Here is a 21,843-nt window from a genome sequence, read left to right on the forward strand (position 1 = left end):
ATACTTCAGTTATTGCAATTATAGTAAAAAAAGGCGGTGGGGGAGGAGGAGCGAATGCCCTTCTGTAAAGTAATCCTCAGGGTTTTCCTATGCGTGAATCGCTGCTTGTTTCCTATATTTAAAGTATATGAAAAGCCTGAAGTAACCAAAACCTAATATGGTGATAAACTGAAGAATAAGTGATTCAAGTAGTACAGAGAATAAGGGGAGGCAGAAGAGACCAGACTGAGAAAGCAGAGAAGAGGAGGAGGAGTTGCTACTAATAATTCTGATTCTTAAATAAAATAAAGAAAAAAAACCCCAAAACAACCCCTGAACAGAAAATAACCCCCAAACAAAATAAAAAAAAACCAAAAAAACAACCCAAACCCAAACCACAACCCTCAAAACCAAAGCAATAAGGAAAAGAAGAAAGGTTACATCCATGTTAGTCCCACAATATTACACAGCTGCTCCTTGCAAAGGGAGTCCTAAATTAGAAAGAGTGAAGAAACTTGTTCTGATGCTCAGATGGAGGTGCCTCGGTCTGGGTCACTACCAATATTCAGGCCCAGGGTAGGAGTTGGTTGGTAAGGGATAGATGACATTGTTTTGATGGGGCTTCTGAAAAAGCCCCCGTTGGGTGCCCTGTGCCTGAAAGGGCCAGTTCGGTGCTCGGGCACGCTGCCGAAGGAGAATCCCGAGGCGGCTTTAGCAGACAGCGTGCGGCTCAGAGTCTGGATCTGCTCTGGTATGAAGGTGGTTGTGGTGATGTGAGTGTTCCTGAAGTCACTGATTTGCTCCAGTGCCTGGCGTGTGGGTAAAGTGTCAATGTCCAGCGGGGTCAAGTCAATCGATGAGGTGGAGAACTGTTTATGGGGACTGTCGTCGTCTGTGCAGAGGCTGTTCACGCGCCTGTGGAGGTGCTCCAGGTCGATCTCCTTGTCATCCTGGGGAATGAGAAAAACAAGAGGCACCACTCACCATCGCCATCTGTGCTGGGCTGAAGTTTCACAGGGTGATCAGCACTGCTCAGGGAGCACAAGGCACAGTTAACTAGAGCTGGCTCTTGGCTGACGGTGTCCTGAATGTCACCAGCGAACTTCCCCACTGCCTGAAGCCAGGTGGGCAAAGCCAAACTGAGGCAGACCCTCACACCACAGCTACCTTCAAACCCTGGATCCAAACAACAAAACTCAAAGCGCCACCGGTAGATTTTCAGGAAAAGGCAAGCTTGGAGCTAGGTGGGATACACTAGCAACAGCTGAATAAAAGTAAACTGCACAATCTCAAATGCCTGGAATGATGCCAGTTCTTCAACTCCACAATGAGAGCTAAATTTGGATGTCAACACAGGAGGCTCTGAGGGATCAGGTTGCCATCTTTGCCATCCTCTCAGTGTTTAAGGAAGGTCTAGAAACTTCTCAGGTTCCTTTTTGGCTTTATAATGTAAATTGTGGTATAGAAAAGCTGAATATACAGAAAAAAAAAACCCCAAGCAGTGGTGACTCACTGACATCTCACAGAAAGGAGTACACCAGGCAATTTTAAATTACAATGCCAACAGAGGGATTAGTTATCTCCTTACCTACAAAGAAGCAATTCCATCTATCCTGATGGAATTATACTTTTGTGGGTGAGAAGAGAAGGCAGCCTGATGTATTTATTATAATATATCATCGCTTCTTTCCTTCTTAAATCTCTCTTCCCAGAGAACACAATTAAATAGGTTTGTTTGTTATAATTGAGAAATTAAGTGCATGGAAGTTAAAAAAGAGGAGAAAGTCCTAGGTGACCAAATAAATCACCTATGTTGTACATACATATTTCTGCTGAACTGCAAAGCTTAATTCAAAGCAGCATTAAGTACACTCATACAGGGATATTCCCTCAGTCTAAGTAGTGCAGCTCATTCAGAACAAAAATCAATTTCAACTAACCTTAAAATTTACCTTAATCTCTGTGAAATTTACTGGCTCTTCCAGGCCACTAGAAATATCTCACACTCTAGGACCTCACAGAGGATAATTAGGCAGCCGATAGACGTGCACTGATGACTTCCAGCCTTGGTTACTGAAATTCATTGACTGGTTTGATCCAGAGCTCCCTGAATCAATGGCAAAACTCCTAGTATACCGAATGGGCTTGAGATCCTTCCTTTCTCTAGGAATGAAGTCAAGCACTCTGAAAAAGTCCACACCTAGAACAAACTGCAGGAATTCATCTACTTAGCAGAACGGATCACTGAACATTTGCGCTGGCGCCACGCTGAACACAGAGCCCGACTGGAAGGAGACTGAGAGGCCAGCTCCCCTCTCCAGGACTGCACCCTCCAAGGGCAGGGACAGGGAGGCAAACCAGGGAAAAACAGGAAGGGAACAGGGCATCAGGGATCTCCCAGGGACTGGATGATCACTGACCACAAGGGCTTTGGTTTGAGCTCATCACGGGAAGGAAAAAATGCAGTGCTCATTTCTCGGACTTAGCTTTCTGTCTATTGTTTATTCACAGGTGGACATAGACATGGATGCACATAACAACCACACAGGTGACATCAAATCCAAACGCATTCACCAAACGCTATCTCCTAAAAAAAATTTGGAGCTGCATATGGATGCAGGAGAACTGGGGCCACATCAGAAATATACAGAGGCTCAATTAGTGTGTGCAAGTCATGACTATGTCTCTGAGGGACAGTCCTAAATTTTTTCCTTTTTTTTTTCTTTTCTGCTTTGTTTTTGTTTGTTTGTTTTTAATTTTGAAAAAAACCAAACATACAAATACTTTGTAATTTAAAATGCCAATCAGGAAAAGATTGCAATTTCATAGTTTCTGAGCCTCTAAGAATAACTCAAAGTAGTCCTCTTTCTTTTACAGAGATGCATTTGGGGCTAGGGTCAGACCGGTGCAAATATATAAGCGGTGATAATCTCCCATGCTTAGCCCACAACCCAATCTCCACCCAACTGATACACCAAAATGAGACCCACTCACAGTAAGATTGTGCATATCTCCATAATATGATCTTTCCTCTTCTCTCTTGTGTGATCAGTAGTGAAATATTCAGCAGTTTTCACATTTAAATTATCATCAGGCTTCAGAGTCAACATCCCATTGAGATTACTGGGGCGGTTCATACTTCTCTCAGAGCTACTGTTTAAGGCTGTCTGCAGACTCAGGCAGACATCAGTGAATGGGTTACTTCTGGCACGCGACCGAAATGTTATCTTCGCAACCATTAGACAATTTTTTTCAGTATAAATGCTTGCATTCTGGAGCACAAGATGGCAGCCACCAGGAAAAAGGGTTGGCTTGCTGACCACAAACTGGCCCAATCTGACCCCCGATTCTGGACTAGTGGCCTGGAAGAGCCAATGGATTTCATGGAAGCTAAAATGAATTTTAAGAAAGTTAGTTAAGATGTATTTCTTTGCTGAATGACCCCACATCCAGGATAAATGGGGACATTCAGCACATACGTCCACGTTAAACTCAGTTTTGAGCCAAGCTTTTCAATTAAAGGTTGAGATGAGCGTTTAAATGCTAAGATAACGACCATATAACAAAGATCAAGGAGGCCAAATTATACCATTTGTGGAAAGTACACACTTGAACTTCTCAGCATTTGAAAATTGAAATAGAAAATTTTATACTTGTGTAAAATATATGTGTTGGTGTTTTTTTCCTTTTCCTTTGTTATTGATTTTCATGTTTTGCACCAGATAAATATAAAGTATGAAGTTATGAAACTTTGGGTAGACAACGATCAAGTCAATTTTAGGGTTTTAAAATAATTTACCAGGTGAAACTACATGGTTTCCATTCCTGAGAAACCCAATTTAAAGTCTAGAGATTCCTTTTTTTTTTTCCTTTTAATAATGGTCCGGTCCAGATCTTGAACAAAAAAGAAAAAAAAAGAAAAGAAAAAAAAAAAAGCTTGGGAATTAAAACAGGCAAGTAAAGATTAAATGTATTTTAACATCAGTGCCAATGTTGTCTAATTAGGTGGTGTAATTAATCCTGCCTGATTAGACAGCATTAGATTAGCAGGAATAAACACAATGGAGAAACTGCAGAGAAGGCAAGACCACTGCACACAAATTAACAGCAATACCCCACAAGCTACACAGATGTGCCTAAGCTACACAGGCAGAAGAGCTATATTTGATAGTGCTACATTAAAGCTCACATTTAGTTTCAGCTTTGGGTGTTGCTTCCAAGGATATTTTAATGAATCATTTTGTCCCTAATTTCTTTTTATCATTTTGTAGAGGTAAAAACTTAATTATGAATATAAGAAACTTGGTGCAAAGTTGCACAAGGCTCAGATGGCTGGTAGAGGGACAGGTAGATTACGACAGGAAGGAAAGCATTACACATGCAGGTGTAGAAGCAAACTCATCTCAGGTGTAAAATAGAATATTCCTCTGTGGCATCTGTATAAGATTTTCTGAAACAAGCTTGTAGTAGGTTTCAGAAATAAGTCTGGCCTGAACCTGAAAAATCTAATGTAGTCTTGCTTCCCTGGACTTCAGCTGAAATAACAAGAACTGAAGTTCACGGAAGTCTCAAGAGCTTAATGTTTCTGAAAACGGGGACAAGCTCATTCAAGAAGCTAACAGCTGAATAAAGGGGTACATTTTGCGAATGTATTTTAAAAGACTCAGCCACTGAGCTTAGGGGATGTATTTTTCAAGAAGAAGCCAAGACATCTAGTGAGAATTAGCTGTTACCAATGGGAACAATGAACTAAATATTGATGTATTAATAATGTACTATTCTACAAGTAACAATTGTGTTTTACTCAGAATAGTTGCATATTTATACATCATCAATATACATTTATTTTTATTCAAGCTTTTCTAGAAAGAATAGCTAAAAAGATTTTGAGGAACATCATTTACCTTAAAAAATCAGGAAGCTAATGAAGTATCTCTGAATTTGATTCCCCACCCTCTCTAGTGCTATAAAATCAAGGCAGCAATCTTTAAGGTGCATGAAAATTCCCCAGGAGAAATGGAGGGTCTAATACCTCTTTTGATGGAACCCGGGAGCCTTTCCTTTTATTCCACCACGTTTCCAACATTGCAATGAAACAGGATAGGACAATCCCTGCAGCGAGGATGCAGAAAACACCTGCAAAACTTTTTATGTCCAGGGCACCTCCTTTCTGTTTGGTATCCACGGATGAGTAAAGATCACACTGACCATTCTTCGGCCACCACTTATGTTTCAGCACGTCCATGTCACCATTCTGCTGCAGCTCCAAAATCCTTGGGGAGAAAGCACAGAGTCAGGAGTTACAGTGGGGAAGTGGCACCTGAGAGCCTGAGGGTGTAAATCTGACTGCCTGCAACCTTCCCACATGGCTTTGAAAGCCAAGCAGCAGATGAACCTGCACAGACTGATTTAGCCAGAAAAGAAAGCTTGGGTATGGGCTTGCCTGTTAAGACTGAGCATGTGGATATCAATGTTCCACTACAGATACAGCAAAGCACAACAAATCTCTTTCCCTCTTTTTAACAACCTCAATGAGAATGCTTTACTTTATATACTATGTTTTCTCAATCAGCTTTTACTAGTCTAGGTCAACTGACTTTCATAGTCCATTAGATATCTGACAATATTTTGCATTCTAATCACTGGAGAAGAGACATTTCAATTAAAAAAATCAGAAGGAATATACATTTCAGATTTACCACCTTACACACGACGTTGCTGTAAACTGATCTTTAGTGGGTTACCTACATTTGCTGCTTTGGAGAGAGAGCAAAACCATCCTCTTGTAGTCAGTGATGACCTAAACTAGTCTTGCTTAATGTCAGAATGCAACCTGATGATAAGTGATTCCACAGGAAGGTTCTTTGCTGTGGGATTCACTTGTCCTTGGACCTACATACCCAGCCCGCGGCCAAATATTTACTGGGCAGCCTGCAAGGACAATATATTTAACTAGACTTCCTGTGGGATTAAATGTTTGAGAAAGGAGAGTTTTGTTTGGAAGAATATTTTCATATTTACTCCATTTATATCTGAGGAGAGTGGTTTGTTCTTTTTTTTTTTTAGAGAAATGACTAGAGTCACTGCTGGGTGCCTCTGGTTACCCATGATAAAAAAATTCAGTGATTACACCTCAAACCAATAAAACAACAGAAAGGTTTTCCTTCATGTAATAAATTACTTTTTCATTTCAGTGTTGGAAGGCAAACAATTACTACTGAAATCATTTGACACAGCATGCAAAAAAGTCCAAGTGCACACAAACCAGCAGAGGATGTTGCTACAGAGAGACTGTAGTGCACTGCAGAAGGAAGGAAAGCTGTCCCACTGTCTCAAGGCTACCACAACAGCTCAGTGCAGTGGTCTGCATCAGCCTCGAAAGGGAGCTTGAATGCAGGGGACCACAGGGCAGCTGCTCTGCACAGAGGTGACTCAGTCTCTGATGTTGCTTCAGCAGGTAGTTGTGTCCATGAAGACACTTAATTTTCTGTGGCACATCCACATGACCATGTATTTGCACTGTGGTCTTGCCAGGAATGGAAGGCTTGACACAGCCACCAGTGCCTGGAATCCCAGCACAGGTCTGGAGGGAGCTCCCATTTCCCACTTAGCAGTATGTCTGGTGGCTGGCATCATGACCTGCTCAGAGGGGAGCAGCTTGTTCACCCCTGTGCTGTCCCAGGGGGAACTGTGCCCTAAAGGAACAGATCACAGGTGATGCACGTGTCCTTAGAGATGCCAGAATCACTTTCTTCATGTAGCTTTGAGTTTGTAAGAAGTGGGACAAATTCTGAGCAGTGCCTGCTGACAGTACATTGCTCAAGGTACCACCCTGGAGAACAGTATTCAAAGTCAGAGTTGCCTGGACTACATTTTGACTTCTCCCAAACCTCGAGAGAGCTTAGGGAAGCCTCATCCTAAAGCTTTCTGATGAAGCAGGGATATCTCAAGGATGGCAGGAATCTCTTGTTGCAAGAGACTGAATAGCTGTTATGAGCCACCCACGTTCAGATGAGCTTTGGAGGGATGGCACCATGGGCAGGACTGCTGCCACTGCTGCCTGTCGGGAGTGTGTAGAGAAGCTTGTGTTAGACCCAGTGACAGGAGGAGATGCAACTGGGATAAACTGGAAGATAAGAAATTCCAACCAGATAAGAGGAGAACTGGAGAGGTCAAACAATGGAACAGAGAATTTATGGCCTCACCACCCCTGGTGAAATTCAAAGACCCAGTGGGAAAGACCCAGAGCAAATTGACCTGCTCTAAACAAAGGGCTGAACTGGAGACCAGATTGCTCCTCTGCAACTGCAAACAAGGTCTGTACACTACCCTCGATCATGGCATACAGTCCTTATGGAGAAAACTCACCATCATTCTGGTTTTCACTGCCCTGGAATCCCATACTAGGGTTTAGCCGAGTATTTTGGTCCAAATATTCCATTATGAAAGGTTAGCAGGAGCAGACAGCCAGCATAAACAGAACCCCTTTATATAAGTTCTTGTGGAGTAACAGTCAATTCCTTTTCAGTGCCTAATCCAAACATATGTGTTTTTATATTTAGGAATTACTGTACTATCTACCCAAGGCAGTATCAGAACAACATTAATGGGAGTTATTTCTTCCAGCAGCAGCTCTAATCCCTGAACAGGACTATTTTCTCTCTTTTATTCAGTCAGGAATAGAATGAACCATCCAAATGATTGCTCTATTCTCATTAATTAAATGATTCTTCACTTGTCAGTATAATTCCTGATTACACAAGACATCTTTTTAACAAAAGGCATTTGCATAAAGACACTGAGCTTTGACTTGTTCCTTAACGGAGATTTATTCCTAATTGTGCCCCTGGTAATTATTGGCAATTTTCTTTATGGATGTAACATATAAGTTCAAATCTTTAAAGGAAAACATTAAAAACTGAAGTAGAAATTTGGGATGGTAATGGTATCATTACATGGGAAACCTCAGGAAGTGGAAAGCTTATAAAAACAGCAGCTGCAAACAGATGTTGAGGGGTAAAATACATATCGCGAGAAATGATAAGAGCACTAATATCTAACTATATTAATGGCATGCAGAGAAAGAGGGAGATCTTGCTTCTGCTAGGCTTCAGAAACACTTCATTTCAGAATTCACCTGTTTGTGGAATCAAAATAATGGTTAACACATTAAGGAGATTTAACACTTCTAACATGTTCCTAGTTATGGAAGTTCCTATTTTATAGCTCATTTCCAGAAATGAAAATTGCGCTTTGATGGAAATTCCAGGAAAAGCAAAAGAACAAGGGAGGCAGGCTCCTTGCAAGCAGGCACACGGGCACTGCTATCCCTGCGTGCTGCAAGGAGGCTCCCACACGATGGCACTCTTTCCATAAAAATACGTGGATTTGCCGCAGCTGCTGGCGGGTTCCGCGACACACTAATCAGATGTACCTGTTGGGTGGCAGACACTACAATCACTTTGTTATTTGATTTTCGAATTTAATAAATGACTAAAGTAATAACGCATTAACTAAATGCTCTGAATGATAATGATGTTCTAATTCCAGCAAGTGCCTCTCCTTCCTAGTCCCAGATTTTTACAACTGAACTTTTTCCTCAATGGCACTGGCACTTTTGAACCTGCTTATTAGTACAGAGTAGTACTGCGAGACATAAGCCAGTGGAAATTAATAAGCAGGGTACATGAGTTTCTGATGTTTTGAAATACCAAAGTCTTAAAAAGATTACAAAAGAAGCCTATATATTTAAATAATCTGATTTGTCCAAAAATCCATGACCTTTAAAACTTGCTTATGGATAGAGTGCAGGTCTTAAATATATTTTTCTTTAGCAAGCAAAGTGTTATAGTTACATTTTTCAAGGCGATGACGTAAATTTATTGAGCTGCACTAAAGAAAATGTCTGTGCACTTTAACTGATTTGGCTCTGAATTCACAGTGCCAAGTGATGTCTCATGGATATAAACACAAAACTAAACTGCCTGTGGTTTCCAAATCTAACAAGGATGCAAACAAATCCTAATGAATCAATGGGAATAGGGTTGGATTCCACTTAGTAACTACGTACTTTGCTGCTGGCAGTGAAATGGAATTACTCCTCCAAAATACCCACAGATAAAAAACCCCAACTTAACATGACACCAAGGTGTCACAAATGCTCCAAAACTGAGACCTCTGTGACAACACCTTTTTTGATCTAATTTCATTCTCAGCTATCAGTGGTGAGCACAAGATATGAGAAGACATTTACAATGATATTGGAAATGCCAATGCATGTTCTGGGATGTCAAAGGTGACTGAATATCAGCTTCCTGCACCAGGAACATGTTGTCCAGAGGGATAACTTCTGATAAGGAAGAGGATGTGATGAGGTGCTTGGCTCTAGTCAGCAAATCAGAATGCTGCAGAGAGCAGATTTGCAGAGCCAATGTAATGAATGTCCACTGTTGAAGGGGGGAAAAATGCTAACAGTAAAAATGCTATAGTTGTGTATCTTGGTGGGCTCTGCCTCGGGAGCCTGAGCCAAGGTCCCAGCCCTTGTGCTGGCTCCTAGGGGAATCACATAGGTTACCTTTGGGAGCACTTGGTGCTTGCAGATGGGATCAGACAGTGACAAAACCTTTGGTAACTTCTGCAGTGGCTAGCCAAAAATCATTCCTCAGGCAAAACCTTCTCACTGGAGCTTTTCTATCAAAAATCTGGTACAAAGTCTGCAGAATTTCATTCTCCTCTTCAAGCAAGATATAAAACTAAGCTGATTTGTAAACATCCTTCAATTATCAAAGTAGACAGGTAGGGACCCACAAGGAGCATTTGTGGGTTTTTTATTTCAGTGAAGCAACTGCCTGAATCTTTCCTGTTCACTGCAAAAACTGAAATGATGCCAGGTCCTGTTGCATCTCCCTGATCAAGCTTTAGGTTTTGGCAAAGCAGGCTCCTCTCTTGGCAGCAGAGCAGCTTTCACTGGTGCCACCTGGAAGGCTGGCTGGGGGCTGTGGTGCCAGAGAGGAATGGCTGCTGCCTAGCCTGGCTTGCTTCCTCATGAGGAAGGAAGCAGGAAATAAGAATGGAGAGAGGCAAGTAGGAGACTCTTGGAGTCCTTTTCATCTCCTCTCTGACCAGTGGTACCTCACTGTCTCACTGAGACCTGGTGAGTTTTCATATTTTGCCCTTATCCTTGAGGCCTGGCAAGAGACACACATTGATGCTCAAAGCCTTGACTTTGATGCCATAAATCATATTTGTAAGATTTATAGCATCATATTTCAGCGATAAAACGGAGATGTGGGAAGGTATAGGGCAGAAGTCATTGTCCTGAGGTGAAAGAAAGAGGGGAGCACTGCCAGTGTCCTCTTCTGAGTGGATGAACTGATGCTGGGAGAGATTGCAAAATGAGCAAAGCACCTGGAATCACTGTGTCTATCTATCTATATATCTATATAGATATACCAGCCCTTCCTTCAACTACAGATCTTGATATCTGTAAGAATTTTTGGTTCTGAAGACACTGTTTTCTGTTTTTCTGTGTGGATATCTTTTTAAGCTAGCTTTTTAATGAGCTGCCAATCATGGACTCCATGAGAGGATATTTTGTGTGCCAGCCAAATGCTGCCAGATTAGACGAAGCAGTGCTCCCTTTGCACCCATTCCCAGCACTTAACCCAGCAAAAGAGTGCCTGTGGGTCCAGCTGCAAAGCCTGTTTTATGGCAGGGACTCCAAGCAGATTTAAACCCAGCTAACTGGAGGCCCACAAGGGCAGGCAGGTGGCCGCCTTCTGATGTGCCCTTCAGCAGCGCTCGGCACCACACTGCTGTCAGTAGGAAGGCAGTGCACAGGAGCAAGGATAAGCATCTCGCCTTCTAGAGATGACAGAAAAAGCAGAGCTGCTGCTCAGCATTAAGGATTTGCATATCAAACGATATTAAAAGAGAGAAAGCAGCTGACCTTCTGTTTTGTTCAGCAACAAACCATTACCTTCTAAAGACGTAGCACTCAACACTTGGAGCCCATAAATTAGTACCACTTTGTTCCACTTAGAGAACTTCTTTTTACTTAAATCTGTTGAATTTACATGGATACTTTCTTTCAAATGCAGAAGGCTAACCTTAAATGAAATGGCATCTGCAGTAAAATGAGATATTAACTCTATTTATTATATGACTGGTGGAATTTGATAAGGAAGGCTCTACAATAGTTTTGCTCAAGCTGAACAGCTTTGCTGAGTACATACTAACAATTCAGAAATGTACATAAAGATAAGTTATTAAAGATCTTCTGCTTAGTTTTTATACAGAAAAATAGAAGAGCTTTAATGGCCTTCCACTGTGAAGAACTGTCCTGCTCAGGAGAAAGCAGCGATAAAAGTATTAGTACCTATTTATAAATTCCAAATTCTACAGACATCTACAGACAGTTGCATAAATATGATGGGTTCATTAAGCTCAGTGCTGTTATGGTAAACACCAAATTAATTCATTATGGTGAGTCACAGTACACCGCAAGCCTTATTAAAACAAAGAAATGTACTTTCAAGGTACATTGGTTCCTGTGCACTACCCACATTCCAGCCCTCTTCTAGAAAATTACTTGAAAAATGACAGTTACTAAGCTTTATAAAAAATTCAGTATTTCATGGCCACATGAACACCCTGGACTTAATTTTCCTCTTGCCTTCATTACCATAAGTCAAAAGCAAGAGCAGGGGCAGCTTGTGGAGTCTGCAGAAGAACTGAGCAGGCTTTGATGTGTTCCCCTCCATTGGGACAGCTCTGCACTCCCCATCCTTGGTTTGACCAGGGAACTGTGTCCTTCTAACTGCTCATGCTTCCAAAGTTGCCTCCAAGATCCACAGATCAGCTGTGATGCACGGGACTGCCACAGGACAGAGAGACAGTACTCCTTTCTAAATTTACACTCTTCACACTATCCCCTACAACACTGGAGGCACTCAGAAGTGATACTGAGGCTTTATGGGCAGAATTTATGATTACATGCATACCACTCGAGGACTTGAGTTGCAGGTCCCAAGCAATATGTAAGTAAGCCAGGAGCTCCTTCCTCTCTTATCTGAAATTAACCAATAATTTCACACCAAATCGGGAAACCCCAATGTCTGAGGTCAGCAGGAGTTTCACCAGTAGCTTTCATACAGCAGAGCCCAGCACAGAGCACACCTGGGAGCCCCAACCCCTCTGGGGTGTGACAGGCTGTGACAAATGTGGCATTTTTCTGAATCAGTACAGGATACCTTGATTAACCAAGAATGGAAAGCTTGGAACATGCCCTTTCAGCCACTGCATGCTTCTTAGGTGTTTCCCCCTCAACTCTCACCTCGCTGAACATTTCCTCCAGTGTCTCTTGTCAGCTGACCCCTGCCTGAGAAGCCCCGTGGTTAACAAGCCATGTAAATAACTGTTCACCTGCTTAGCAGGAGAAAGAAAACATTTGAAGCAAACACCTTAGTTTGACTTTGTTATTGTTTTTATTCCAAGACTGAGATGCAAACAGTTATTAGGCTGAATTACTATTTCAGAGTGCATTCTCAGACTTTTTGGACACAAAGCAATATGCCAAACACCAAAAGTTTGCATTAAGAAAACATAAAAATGAAATACTGAAATATTTTTCTTTTAAGAAATTATTTTTTAAATTAGATTAATAAGGAATAGCTTTAGCTAATCTGTTTAGACCCTCTGCTGATGTGTTGTGAGAAGGATAAATAAACTAGCTCACTGGACCTAGCACTGGATGAACACACAGGCCTTGTCTTCAACTAAGAGGCAATTACATTAAAAATCAAATTATTAACATCTTAAGATCTTAAGGATTTTGGTCACTAGTGAACTTCAATTTTTATATATTGTATACATTTAGGTTACTTTTAAAAGTCAAGCACTTATTCCAGCTATGACAATATGGTATTTGCTAATATCAAAACTGGACTCCAACAACTTGATGAGAGGCAGAATGAAAGCAAGTGGAAGAGACGAAAGAGAGCTGGAAAGAAAAAGACAGGGAGTCCCACAGAGACCCAGCGCATATCTGCAGTCAGAAAGGCAACACCTTGGGTGGTCTTTGAAAATGTCAGCAGCATCCTTGAGCATGCTGTGATATTTGGGTTATTGGGTGCAGGAAAAGATCTTTCATTTCAGTGTAAGAACCTGGAAATGATCATGCTTCCTTGGAGTCACGCTTCAGGCAGTGCAAAGCCTCATTCTAATCCAAACTACCTGAATCTATATTTTGAGAAACAGAAGATACATCAGCTACACTAAGTCCCTTGAAATGACAGTCTAGAAAAGCTCTTTTTAAAAGTAAGAGATCTAGGTGGCCCTTGCATATTTGATATTTATCTGCTGTTTACCTAAGCAAATATGACAAAAATATTTGCCTGATGATTCTCTCATGTTTTACTGCTTGTACACTGCTTGTACAATGCTGCTTTTTTTAAGCCCTCAAAAATTAAAAACAAAATCTTCAAAATTTCCTTTTTGATAGTGTTTAAATGATAGATTTACATATTTTGAGTTAAATATCAGAATTTGGACTTTAGAGACCCCGAATCAATAGCTTACCACTATCTCCAAGGTGAACAAAGTTGTTGGTAGAATAGGAGAGGCTAGACAGATAAATACAGAGTCTGAAGATCAAATCACAGTAATACGCTTTGTGTCTGAAATCTGACATTTAAAAATACCTCAGATGCTTTTATCTTCTTGGTACTTGGTTACAGCAGAGAAAGCTTCCCAGGTTCATTCCCATGAAGGGTTTTAAACACACTGAGGTTTGAAACCACTACTTCTGTACATGAACACTGCAATAACCAACTTTATACATTTGGACATATACTGAGGAGAGCCCTCTCCAGACAATTCTTTGGACAATGAAGGTAAAAATGTTTAAGATTACTGTATCGGATATATTATTACTCCAAAATTTAATTCATTACTTTGATTTGTTCTCCCAAGCAAAGGCATTTCATAGAGGATCCATTTCTAGAGATATCCTGAAATACATCCCTTCTTTAGAGACTTTCTCAGATGAAAAATGAAGAAGTGTCTTGATAAGAGCCAAGTGCCATTCAATCTGGGTAAAAATCTGCAGGAGGACTGAGTGTTTATTCTGTTAATAAAGGCATCTCCCTGGTAATGGTGCAGTTCTTCAGGAGCTGTGTTCTCATCCCACAAAATTTGCCTAATCAGGTCCCCTGGTCCCCTTTGCATTTCAATAAGCAAGGGCTGTACCTGTTCATGTGTGTAATGTTAATTTTTTTTTTTGCTTCTGGATTTTAGAGCTTTGGAACAATCAAGACCTACCATTACTTTTGTTGCTGGAGGAAGCAGAGCAGAAAGGAACTAGCAGGAAGATCTGAAGTTTTGCATTTCACCTCATACCTTTTTTCCCCTGAAATGCAGATCCATATCATTCACACATTGATTACTGACCTAAAGGTTATATTCTATTCAGCTCAGGTGAATAGGAGAAAGGAAACATAAGCTTGCATAGCAATGACAGCACACATCACTTGTATGCTAAAAGTATTCTACAGCTTGACCAACCAAATCTTCAATTACAGCAGATGCCTTGGAGCAAAAATCTTTCATAGTCAGCCAGACCAGATAATGGGCTCGCTTGCCCTCCATTATTGTATCTACAGTCATGTCTTGTACAGAATTATTAATCCCACTTGCAGTTTTGCAATTTCTACCATGTGAACCTCAGAGGAGAAATCTCAGGAGCAAATAAATGAACCTTTCCCTCCTTCTCCCTTTACTCCCTCTCCAGCAGACACAGCTCATGAAGCAGCCTCCCTTGCAGCTTCCCACAGGGGCCACTAAGCTGGGCTTGCTCATTGTCCCGTGACACCATGCCACAGCTGACTGGCATGGTTCACTGCTACTGAGAGGAGGCAATGCCAGGATTTCCTGCGTAATGTTACAAAACACATCCCATCATTTTCCTGTGCATTGTGCCAGATAAACTGTGGTTGAAAGAAATAACCCCAGAAATAAAATTCAAGGCATTCCCAGGTGTTATTCTATCATTTTCCCTGTGCAGAATGCAAATAGCTTTGTAGGAAATTTAACACTTTTATAGCATAGGTCAAAACCAAGAGACTTGGCGCTGAGATTCAATTTGGATAAGCCCATGAGCCTCCTCAGTTGATCTGTGCATCTTTTTTCAAGATCAAGAGCATGAAGTCAAATTCTACAGCTCATTTTGGTAGCATGGAGAAGTGAGCTCCTTTTTTCAGGCAGAGGCAGACCTGAGAGCTCCTGGGTGAGGGCTCCTTTTGCTGCCACCCTGCATGTTGTGCAGCTCAGAGCACAGGGCAAGTTTGGTGACAAATTCATCAGTCTCCCTAGTAAAGGGAGCCAGATGTAGCGTTGGTGGAGAGGCAAAAGAGGGGGACCTATATAAAAAAAAAGTCACCCAATTTTAGAAGAAGAATGAAGACTATCCTGACTTCTCTTGAAAAAGTTATCTGGCAGAAGAGATGGAAGCATGAATGCCAGGGTATTTGCAAACCTTATTTCCCAAATTCCAGAAAGTAAAAGCTTATTTGTGGGAGGGCAAAGGAGGATACTAATGGGCTTTCATTTTTTTCCCAGCCAGTTCACCTTTCTCTACCTCTGTGTCAGACTGAAAATCAGGATTCCACTGAATGTCCCTGTCGTCGTGGTGCAAATTCACAGCTGCAGAAGATGGCACACAGTAAATCACTGTCCTCTCACTGAGAGCTGCCATAAATAATGCCACAGGAGTTCCCCCCCTGCAAACAGCAGCTGCCTGCAACTGCTGGGAGCAAAGCTGTAACGCAGCCCCCAGGCAGGGAACAGAGAGAGGGAAAACCGGAACAGTCTGGAAAATAAGATCTTGGCATTTATCATCACACTAACTTGTAAGCCTCTCAAAATATTTGTCTCTTTTCTTCCACAAGAGAATTTCTATATGAAGTTGTCATAACTTTTGGCACATTTCAGGAATGCCCTATGTTAATGCTCTAAAAGTATCTAGTCTTAAAATATTTTCATTAACAGCAAGCATTAACATTCTGCTTGTACAGAGCAGAAAGCTGAGCCAGAGGCCATGAAGCAAGAATGGAAAGATCAAACCTCAGGTAAGTGGTGAAAGCAGTGGCTGAACCCAGATCCTGGTCTCTCTGTTCCTTTTTGCAGTTGATATATTTGTTTGTTTTCCTATGAGAAGTGTGGAGGAAAGAGAAGGCAAGGGAAAAGAGCAGTTTGTCAGACTACGTGACAGGTGGAAAAGGCTGAAGACGTGGAAGTGTATTAGCCATGACTTCCCAAGCAAGCAGCTGGCTGACTCTATTGCTCAGTCTCTACATCACTGACTTGTGCTGCAGCACAGCCTCTCCCTTGCTGGCCACAGGCATTTCCCAAACACAGGCACAAACTTGGGGTTACCAGCCAGACCAAGCTCTGGGCAGGAATGGCCCAGAGGGGAACTCCAAAGCCATGATCTGAAGGGGACTGAATGGACATGGCCCTCATGGCAGCTGGGCAGTACCACAGCCCCTCTCCAGCTCCGAAGGGATTAGAGCAGCACCAGCAGCCAGGAACTTGAGGTGGTGGAAGAAAGAACCGAGATTCTTCCCTACATTTCCAGCAAAGCGGCAGCATTTCCCAGCCCTTTACAGCACCACTTGGCACCTTGAGCTCTGCACCGTTCACACCTTGGATCACACAGCTGTCCTTAACTGCAATTTCTCCACCTAATTTGGGTCAGACAAGCTCCGGGGGATACCTCTCTCACTGGGAGCGCTTGGAGAGAGACATCAAGGATATGTATTGCACACCTCATGAACACAGCCTGCAGATGGGGCTAAATAGATAAAATCCTGAGGTAATGTCAGATTCATTCTTCTGCTTGGCAAAAAAGCTGGAGCAGGAGCTTTTTCCAGTTCTGTAAATACAGAATACAGTTTTTTGATAAAGATGTACTCAACAAAAAAGGCACTAGGAACATTCAGATATAAAGAGGGCTGTGATTGATTGTGGAGATTGTGATGACAGAAGGAGCTTTACACGGAGATTGTTCTGTGGATATTTAAGATTGGGCAGATCCCAGTGAGATTTGTTTGGTTTATTTATTTATTTATTTATGAAGACTAGTTTCTAATTCTGATTTAATGATAACCTGAGAAGATTTTTTTTCTCTTCCAATCTTCTCTTTTTGGTTGGGTTTCAGATCAAACTGGCTATTCTGAACAAATTTTTCAGAGAGCAAGATGCACATACAGGATGTAGACAGATTGAGCTCCTATCCCTCTTGCCTGGTTCAAAGTAAGGACTGAAAGTGAGATCTCCTTTATAACAGAGGTTATCAGGTACAGAAGTAATGCCAGAGACAGAGATAAGAATCTCTTGCTCCGGCAAGTAAATCTTTACTTTAGGAAGCTACTGCAGGGGGCAGGAAAATCAGATATAGGAATCTGCCTGCATTAAGAAAAGCCATAAACTTCTGGAAAAAATCAGATACTGAAGCTTAGGCTTCTTCTTATTTTCCCCTTTGAAACAGAATGTTTGTTTTCCAGCCAGCTCTTTGAAAAGCTGGAATTAAATCCCCAGCACAGCATTTCTCTGTTGGAGAGGGGCACCTTCAGCTGTAGTGCTGTTGGACCAGAGCCTGCACCAGCCACTCATCACCCTCTCTGGCAAAGGTGGATGTGAAAAGTCAAAGCTCACCCACAGTGCCTGCTGAAGAAAAGCTCTTTGTACCAGTTAAAAGATTGTGGAGGGCCAGCAGCAGCACTGGCTGCTTTGCAGAAGTCAGAGCAAACCCTCTGACACTCACCTCCTCTCCATTCCCATCCCTTCACACCAGCATTGAGCACAGGGCCATGCTCACACTGTGGGAGTGACCCCACACCTGCTGCCCAAGGAGCCTGGCACATGTGACTGGGGGCTTCCAATTACAGGTGAATGGCCAAAGGAAATGGAGCCAGCTGCAGAACAGGGCAGCAGAGTTCTCCCCCTTGCTGGAAACCCAAGGCAGCCTCTCCTGTAACGGGGATGGGAGGTGTGTTTTGTTTTACGCCACTGCCGGCAGAGAGGGAAGGCAGGCCAGGCAGCCCAGCACAGGAAGTTTTGCAGGCAAAAAGATAACTCATACTGGCTGATTTTCTTCTTATACTTGTTTTGCTTTAGGGCAGTAATGCTGAAAAAATTGTTGGTTCTTTTCACATCCACAAGAGAAGTCAGGTTTTATGTCTTGTCCATTATAGATAAGCTCCTTAAGACTGTGCACATATTTGCAAATTGAATTAATATTTAACATTGTAAACTTGATTTTTCCAAGCTCATTTTTAGTGCAAGCATTGAATCTAACCAAGTTTTAAGTGAAACCCTTTAGAGTTAAGAATGAAGTTCAAAATTACTGCTTTCTTTTAAAATCTTTTTCTTAAATAAACAATGAGAAGAATAAATGCCATGGAAGACTCATGAGTTGATGGAGGGGGCTCAGTAGAAATAGAAATTCACATTTACTTTTAAAATAATTTTTAGGATGCTTTTAAGATTCCTCTTTTGTAATTTTCTCTCAGAGGACATGAACCTGTTTTATATTTACCTCTGTTACCTGTCTTCCCAGTCCTGTACATACTCCTGGGTCTAGGAAGAGACTTTACTGGAAAAGTAAAGTTTTCACATTACATATTACAGTGGCTCCTGGGATACCAAAGCTTTGTTTACCTGCTTAGGTTTTTAAGAAAGGAGGAGGGCTCTGCTTTCAGATTAAGGTCACACAGTTCTGATGTCCAGAAAACACATGGAGAGAACTCCTTGGACACGCTGATCTTTTGCATCGGCAACATTTCCACCACTCCTAATGAAGACTTTTCCCTAAAGTATGTGCTGAGGAAGGCAAATGAAAATTTCAGGTTGGCATATCTTCAGCTGCTGTTGTCATTGCTAACAGTGTGCATTTGCTTAGAGGTAGAACCCCAGAATGTAACTGTGAGATTCTTGAAAACCAGAGAGGAAAATGAAAGATGTGTTTCCTGGTTTTTTAAATGTATCCCTTTTGAAAAGCTGATTTCTTGTTTTGGGGGCTGTGATTCACAGCTTTAGGTTGTGCAGTGCTTCAGACCTAAGAAACATTGCTGTTTCTTTTCAGCTTGCAAACATGGGGATGTAATACATTCCTGTTTACCTCATAATACCAGTTGACTTCTGCTTTATAGATCACAAGTTTAAGAGGAGGCAAAATAGATCACACACAGAGGCAAGAAATATTAGGAGATAAAGGGTTATGAGCTGAGGCCAAGATGAACAGTTGTAAGAAAAGAGAGGCAGAGATGGGATGTGAGTGGAGATGGGAAATGCCTGACAGGAAGCAGTGCAGCCATCGTGATGCCATCAGGCTGGAAGAGATAGTAGGGTGGCTGAGCTGAGATGTTTTACCCAGAACACAGGAGGAAAAGTCTCCCTTAGCTGAGGGAGATGTCCCTGGGTTGGTGGGTGCACTAAGACACGGTGCTGGCAGAGTCAACAGCAAATCTTCCCCTAACTAGGACACACAGCCCCACGGATATTTAGTGCCTAATTCTCTGTCAAGATTTTGACCTTCTGTGCCTTGCTGGAGCTGCTCTCCTCAACTAAAGGCTTAGTGGAGGGGATGGGGCTGTCAAGCTGATTGACCTCATTTGACTGGAGAGGGAGCAATGGCTGAGGGAAGTAAATGGACTAATTTTAGTCTCCCTGCCTTCTATTGCAGTAAATCCCAGATGAGGGCTTTTCTGACAGTCTGATAAAAAGTCAGAGTTACGTGGTAAGTGGCACTGGAGAGACAGGTGCTCATGTGCTCTGTAGAGACACATGAAAATGGCACGAAACTTGCTAGTCACTGGGACTTAAAATGTAATTAGTTTAATTTCTTTTCATACTGACACACAGTACATTATCTCCCAAGATGAGAATTTCAGGCAGTGTTTTCCAAAGCAGCTAAATAACATGAGCATCTCAGGATTTTGCAAAAATACACCACTATAGGTTTGGCAATTTTACCTTTCTTGACACATTATAAGGTGCACCCAATCCACCCCTAACCACTATAGAACAAATGCTGCCTGACACTGAATCCCTGACTACTTTGTACATTTATTTTATTTATTTTTTTTTTTTTTTCAGCAATATCCCAGAGGAGTGGCAGCAGGTTTGGGGATCATAAGCACCTCAAAAGGAGTGCAAGTCAAGGAACACAAGCACCTCAAGGGAGTGCAACACAAGGAGCATGGGTTACATTTCCTCATGTGGAGCTTTTGTTTAAAGAGAGGTGAATGTTTCCTGCACAAGAGCTTTTTGCTGTGGTAAAATACGAGATCTCAGCACTGAGAGCACCAGACACAGGTACAGAGCTCTGTCAGGACAGAGCAGCAGGCAAATCCCATCATCTTTATGGAGCATGCAAGGACACAAGTGGCAGTCAAGCAGCAAAGCTATTTTCCTCCTTGTAATTACTTACAACATCACTTCTTAACCTGCACAGCGCTGCCCCGCTCCAAACCCCACCCCACTGAAATGCTACAAGGTGTGAAGCCCTCACCCAGGAGCCATCAAATATAAGATACAAAAAGCTCTTAATTAGGCTGCCGTGGTTTAGAGGAAGGATGAAGCTTTTGAGAGGCTCTGAGAGAGGTTCCTGTCTCGTGGTGCTCATACAACATGAGCTCCAGGACATTACTGATCCTGACAGAAAATACAGAATGACTCCCCAGCTCCCTCCTGGTTAGGAGGGGCAGCTGGGAAGAGCAGCCATGTGAGGCTGTACTGAGAGCATCACATTTTCCTCCAGTACACAGGATTCACTGAGCAGAGATAAAAAGTAGTGCAGCCACAGCCACCTTGTCTAGCTGATGCCTTTATGGTTTGCATCTGATAAAAGCCTGGCTCAGAAAAGGTCTCCAGCACAGACATGTCGTTAAGAATGGAGACCACGGCCTTTAAAGAATGGAGTCTTTCTTATATGCCAGATTATTATCTGTTCCTGCTGGGCCAAAGTTAAGCAAAAACACCCCTCAGCTGACTCATTTCAGCAGCCAATACCTGCTCAGTTTTTTCTTATTAGCAACTTCTAAAAGATTTCCCAAACTAAAAAGCCCACAACTAGCTAGAAAAATAAGATAAAAGACAACCATTGAAAAAAATAATTATCTTAATTATAGCACAGCTTTGTCCTCCAAAGGGAAGGTAGTTTTTCCACAAGACAGCATTGCTCTAATGGAGGATGCACTTTAAATAGGACTATGGTTTGCACACTGCAGTGAACTTCTAACCTCTCACAACTTGTATTTACTGCACTTCAGAATTGTAGTAGTGGATAAACCTCCTCCCCCCGCTTTTTTCACCCCCTGAAAATGCAGATCCATTTTGCCATTCTCCTTTATTATAGAACTAAACATCCCGTAGTATTCTGCAAAATAAATCAATAGAAGTGTTATTTTACACAGCTGGTTTGTGGGGTTGTAGTTTGGTTAGTTGTTTGTTTTTTGCTATGGCTGGCATTGCTCTCTTATTTCTCTGTCCCATCCCCTATTATTCTGTCCATCTCCAGGGTAAAGCTGAATGCACTGAATTACTGTGGGTGCCTGCTTCACAGGAGACTGCTGGAAAGGAGTTGTTGGCAAATAACCTTTTTTTTTTTTCTGTGATGGCTCTTTTGTCTTCTTGCTTCCAGCAAAACAGGAAAAAAGAGTCCCCTTATTGTAGGTAACCCTCCCTTTGCTAATACTGGGTACTGCACTGCACTCTCCTGTTGGCAACCAAAGAAGATGTTAATTCTGAAAAATCACATCAGCTGAAGTCACAGAACACAGAACAAAGCTGTTGCTCTGCATGTTC

General features: G+C 42.0%; 1 protein-coding gene across 2 annotated transcripts in view; it reads right to left on the bottom strand.

Annotated features, from left to right (window-relative positions):
* Positions 1-440: 440 nt before the first annotated feature.
* Positions 441-21,843, bottom strand: part of GRID2 (glutamate ionotropic receptor delta type subunit 2) — a 671,390-nt gene continuing 649,987 nt past the window's right edge. For both annotated transcript variants that reach the window (XM_005517465.2, XM_088056469.1), the window contains exons 15-16: positions 5,012-5,252; positions 441-929 (exon numbers count right to left, since the gene is read on the bottom strand). In XM_005517465.2, coding sequence (XP_005517522.1) covers positions 507-929; positions 5,012-5,252 — 664 coding nt within the window. In that variant the 3' untranslated portion in view covers positions 441-506. The remainder of the gene's footprint in view (positions 930-5,011; positions 5,253-21,843) is intronic.

Source organism: Pseudopodoces humilis, chromosome 6 (genome assembly GCF_049639895.1).
Source record: "Pseudopodoces humilis isolate 2021_Gansu_Grassland_sample_001 chromosome 6, ASM4963989v1, whole genome shotgun sequence".
Lineage (NCBI taxonomy): Eukaryota > Metazoa > Chordata > Aves > Passeriformes > Paridae > Pseudopodoces > Pseudopodoces humilis.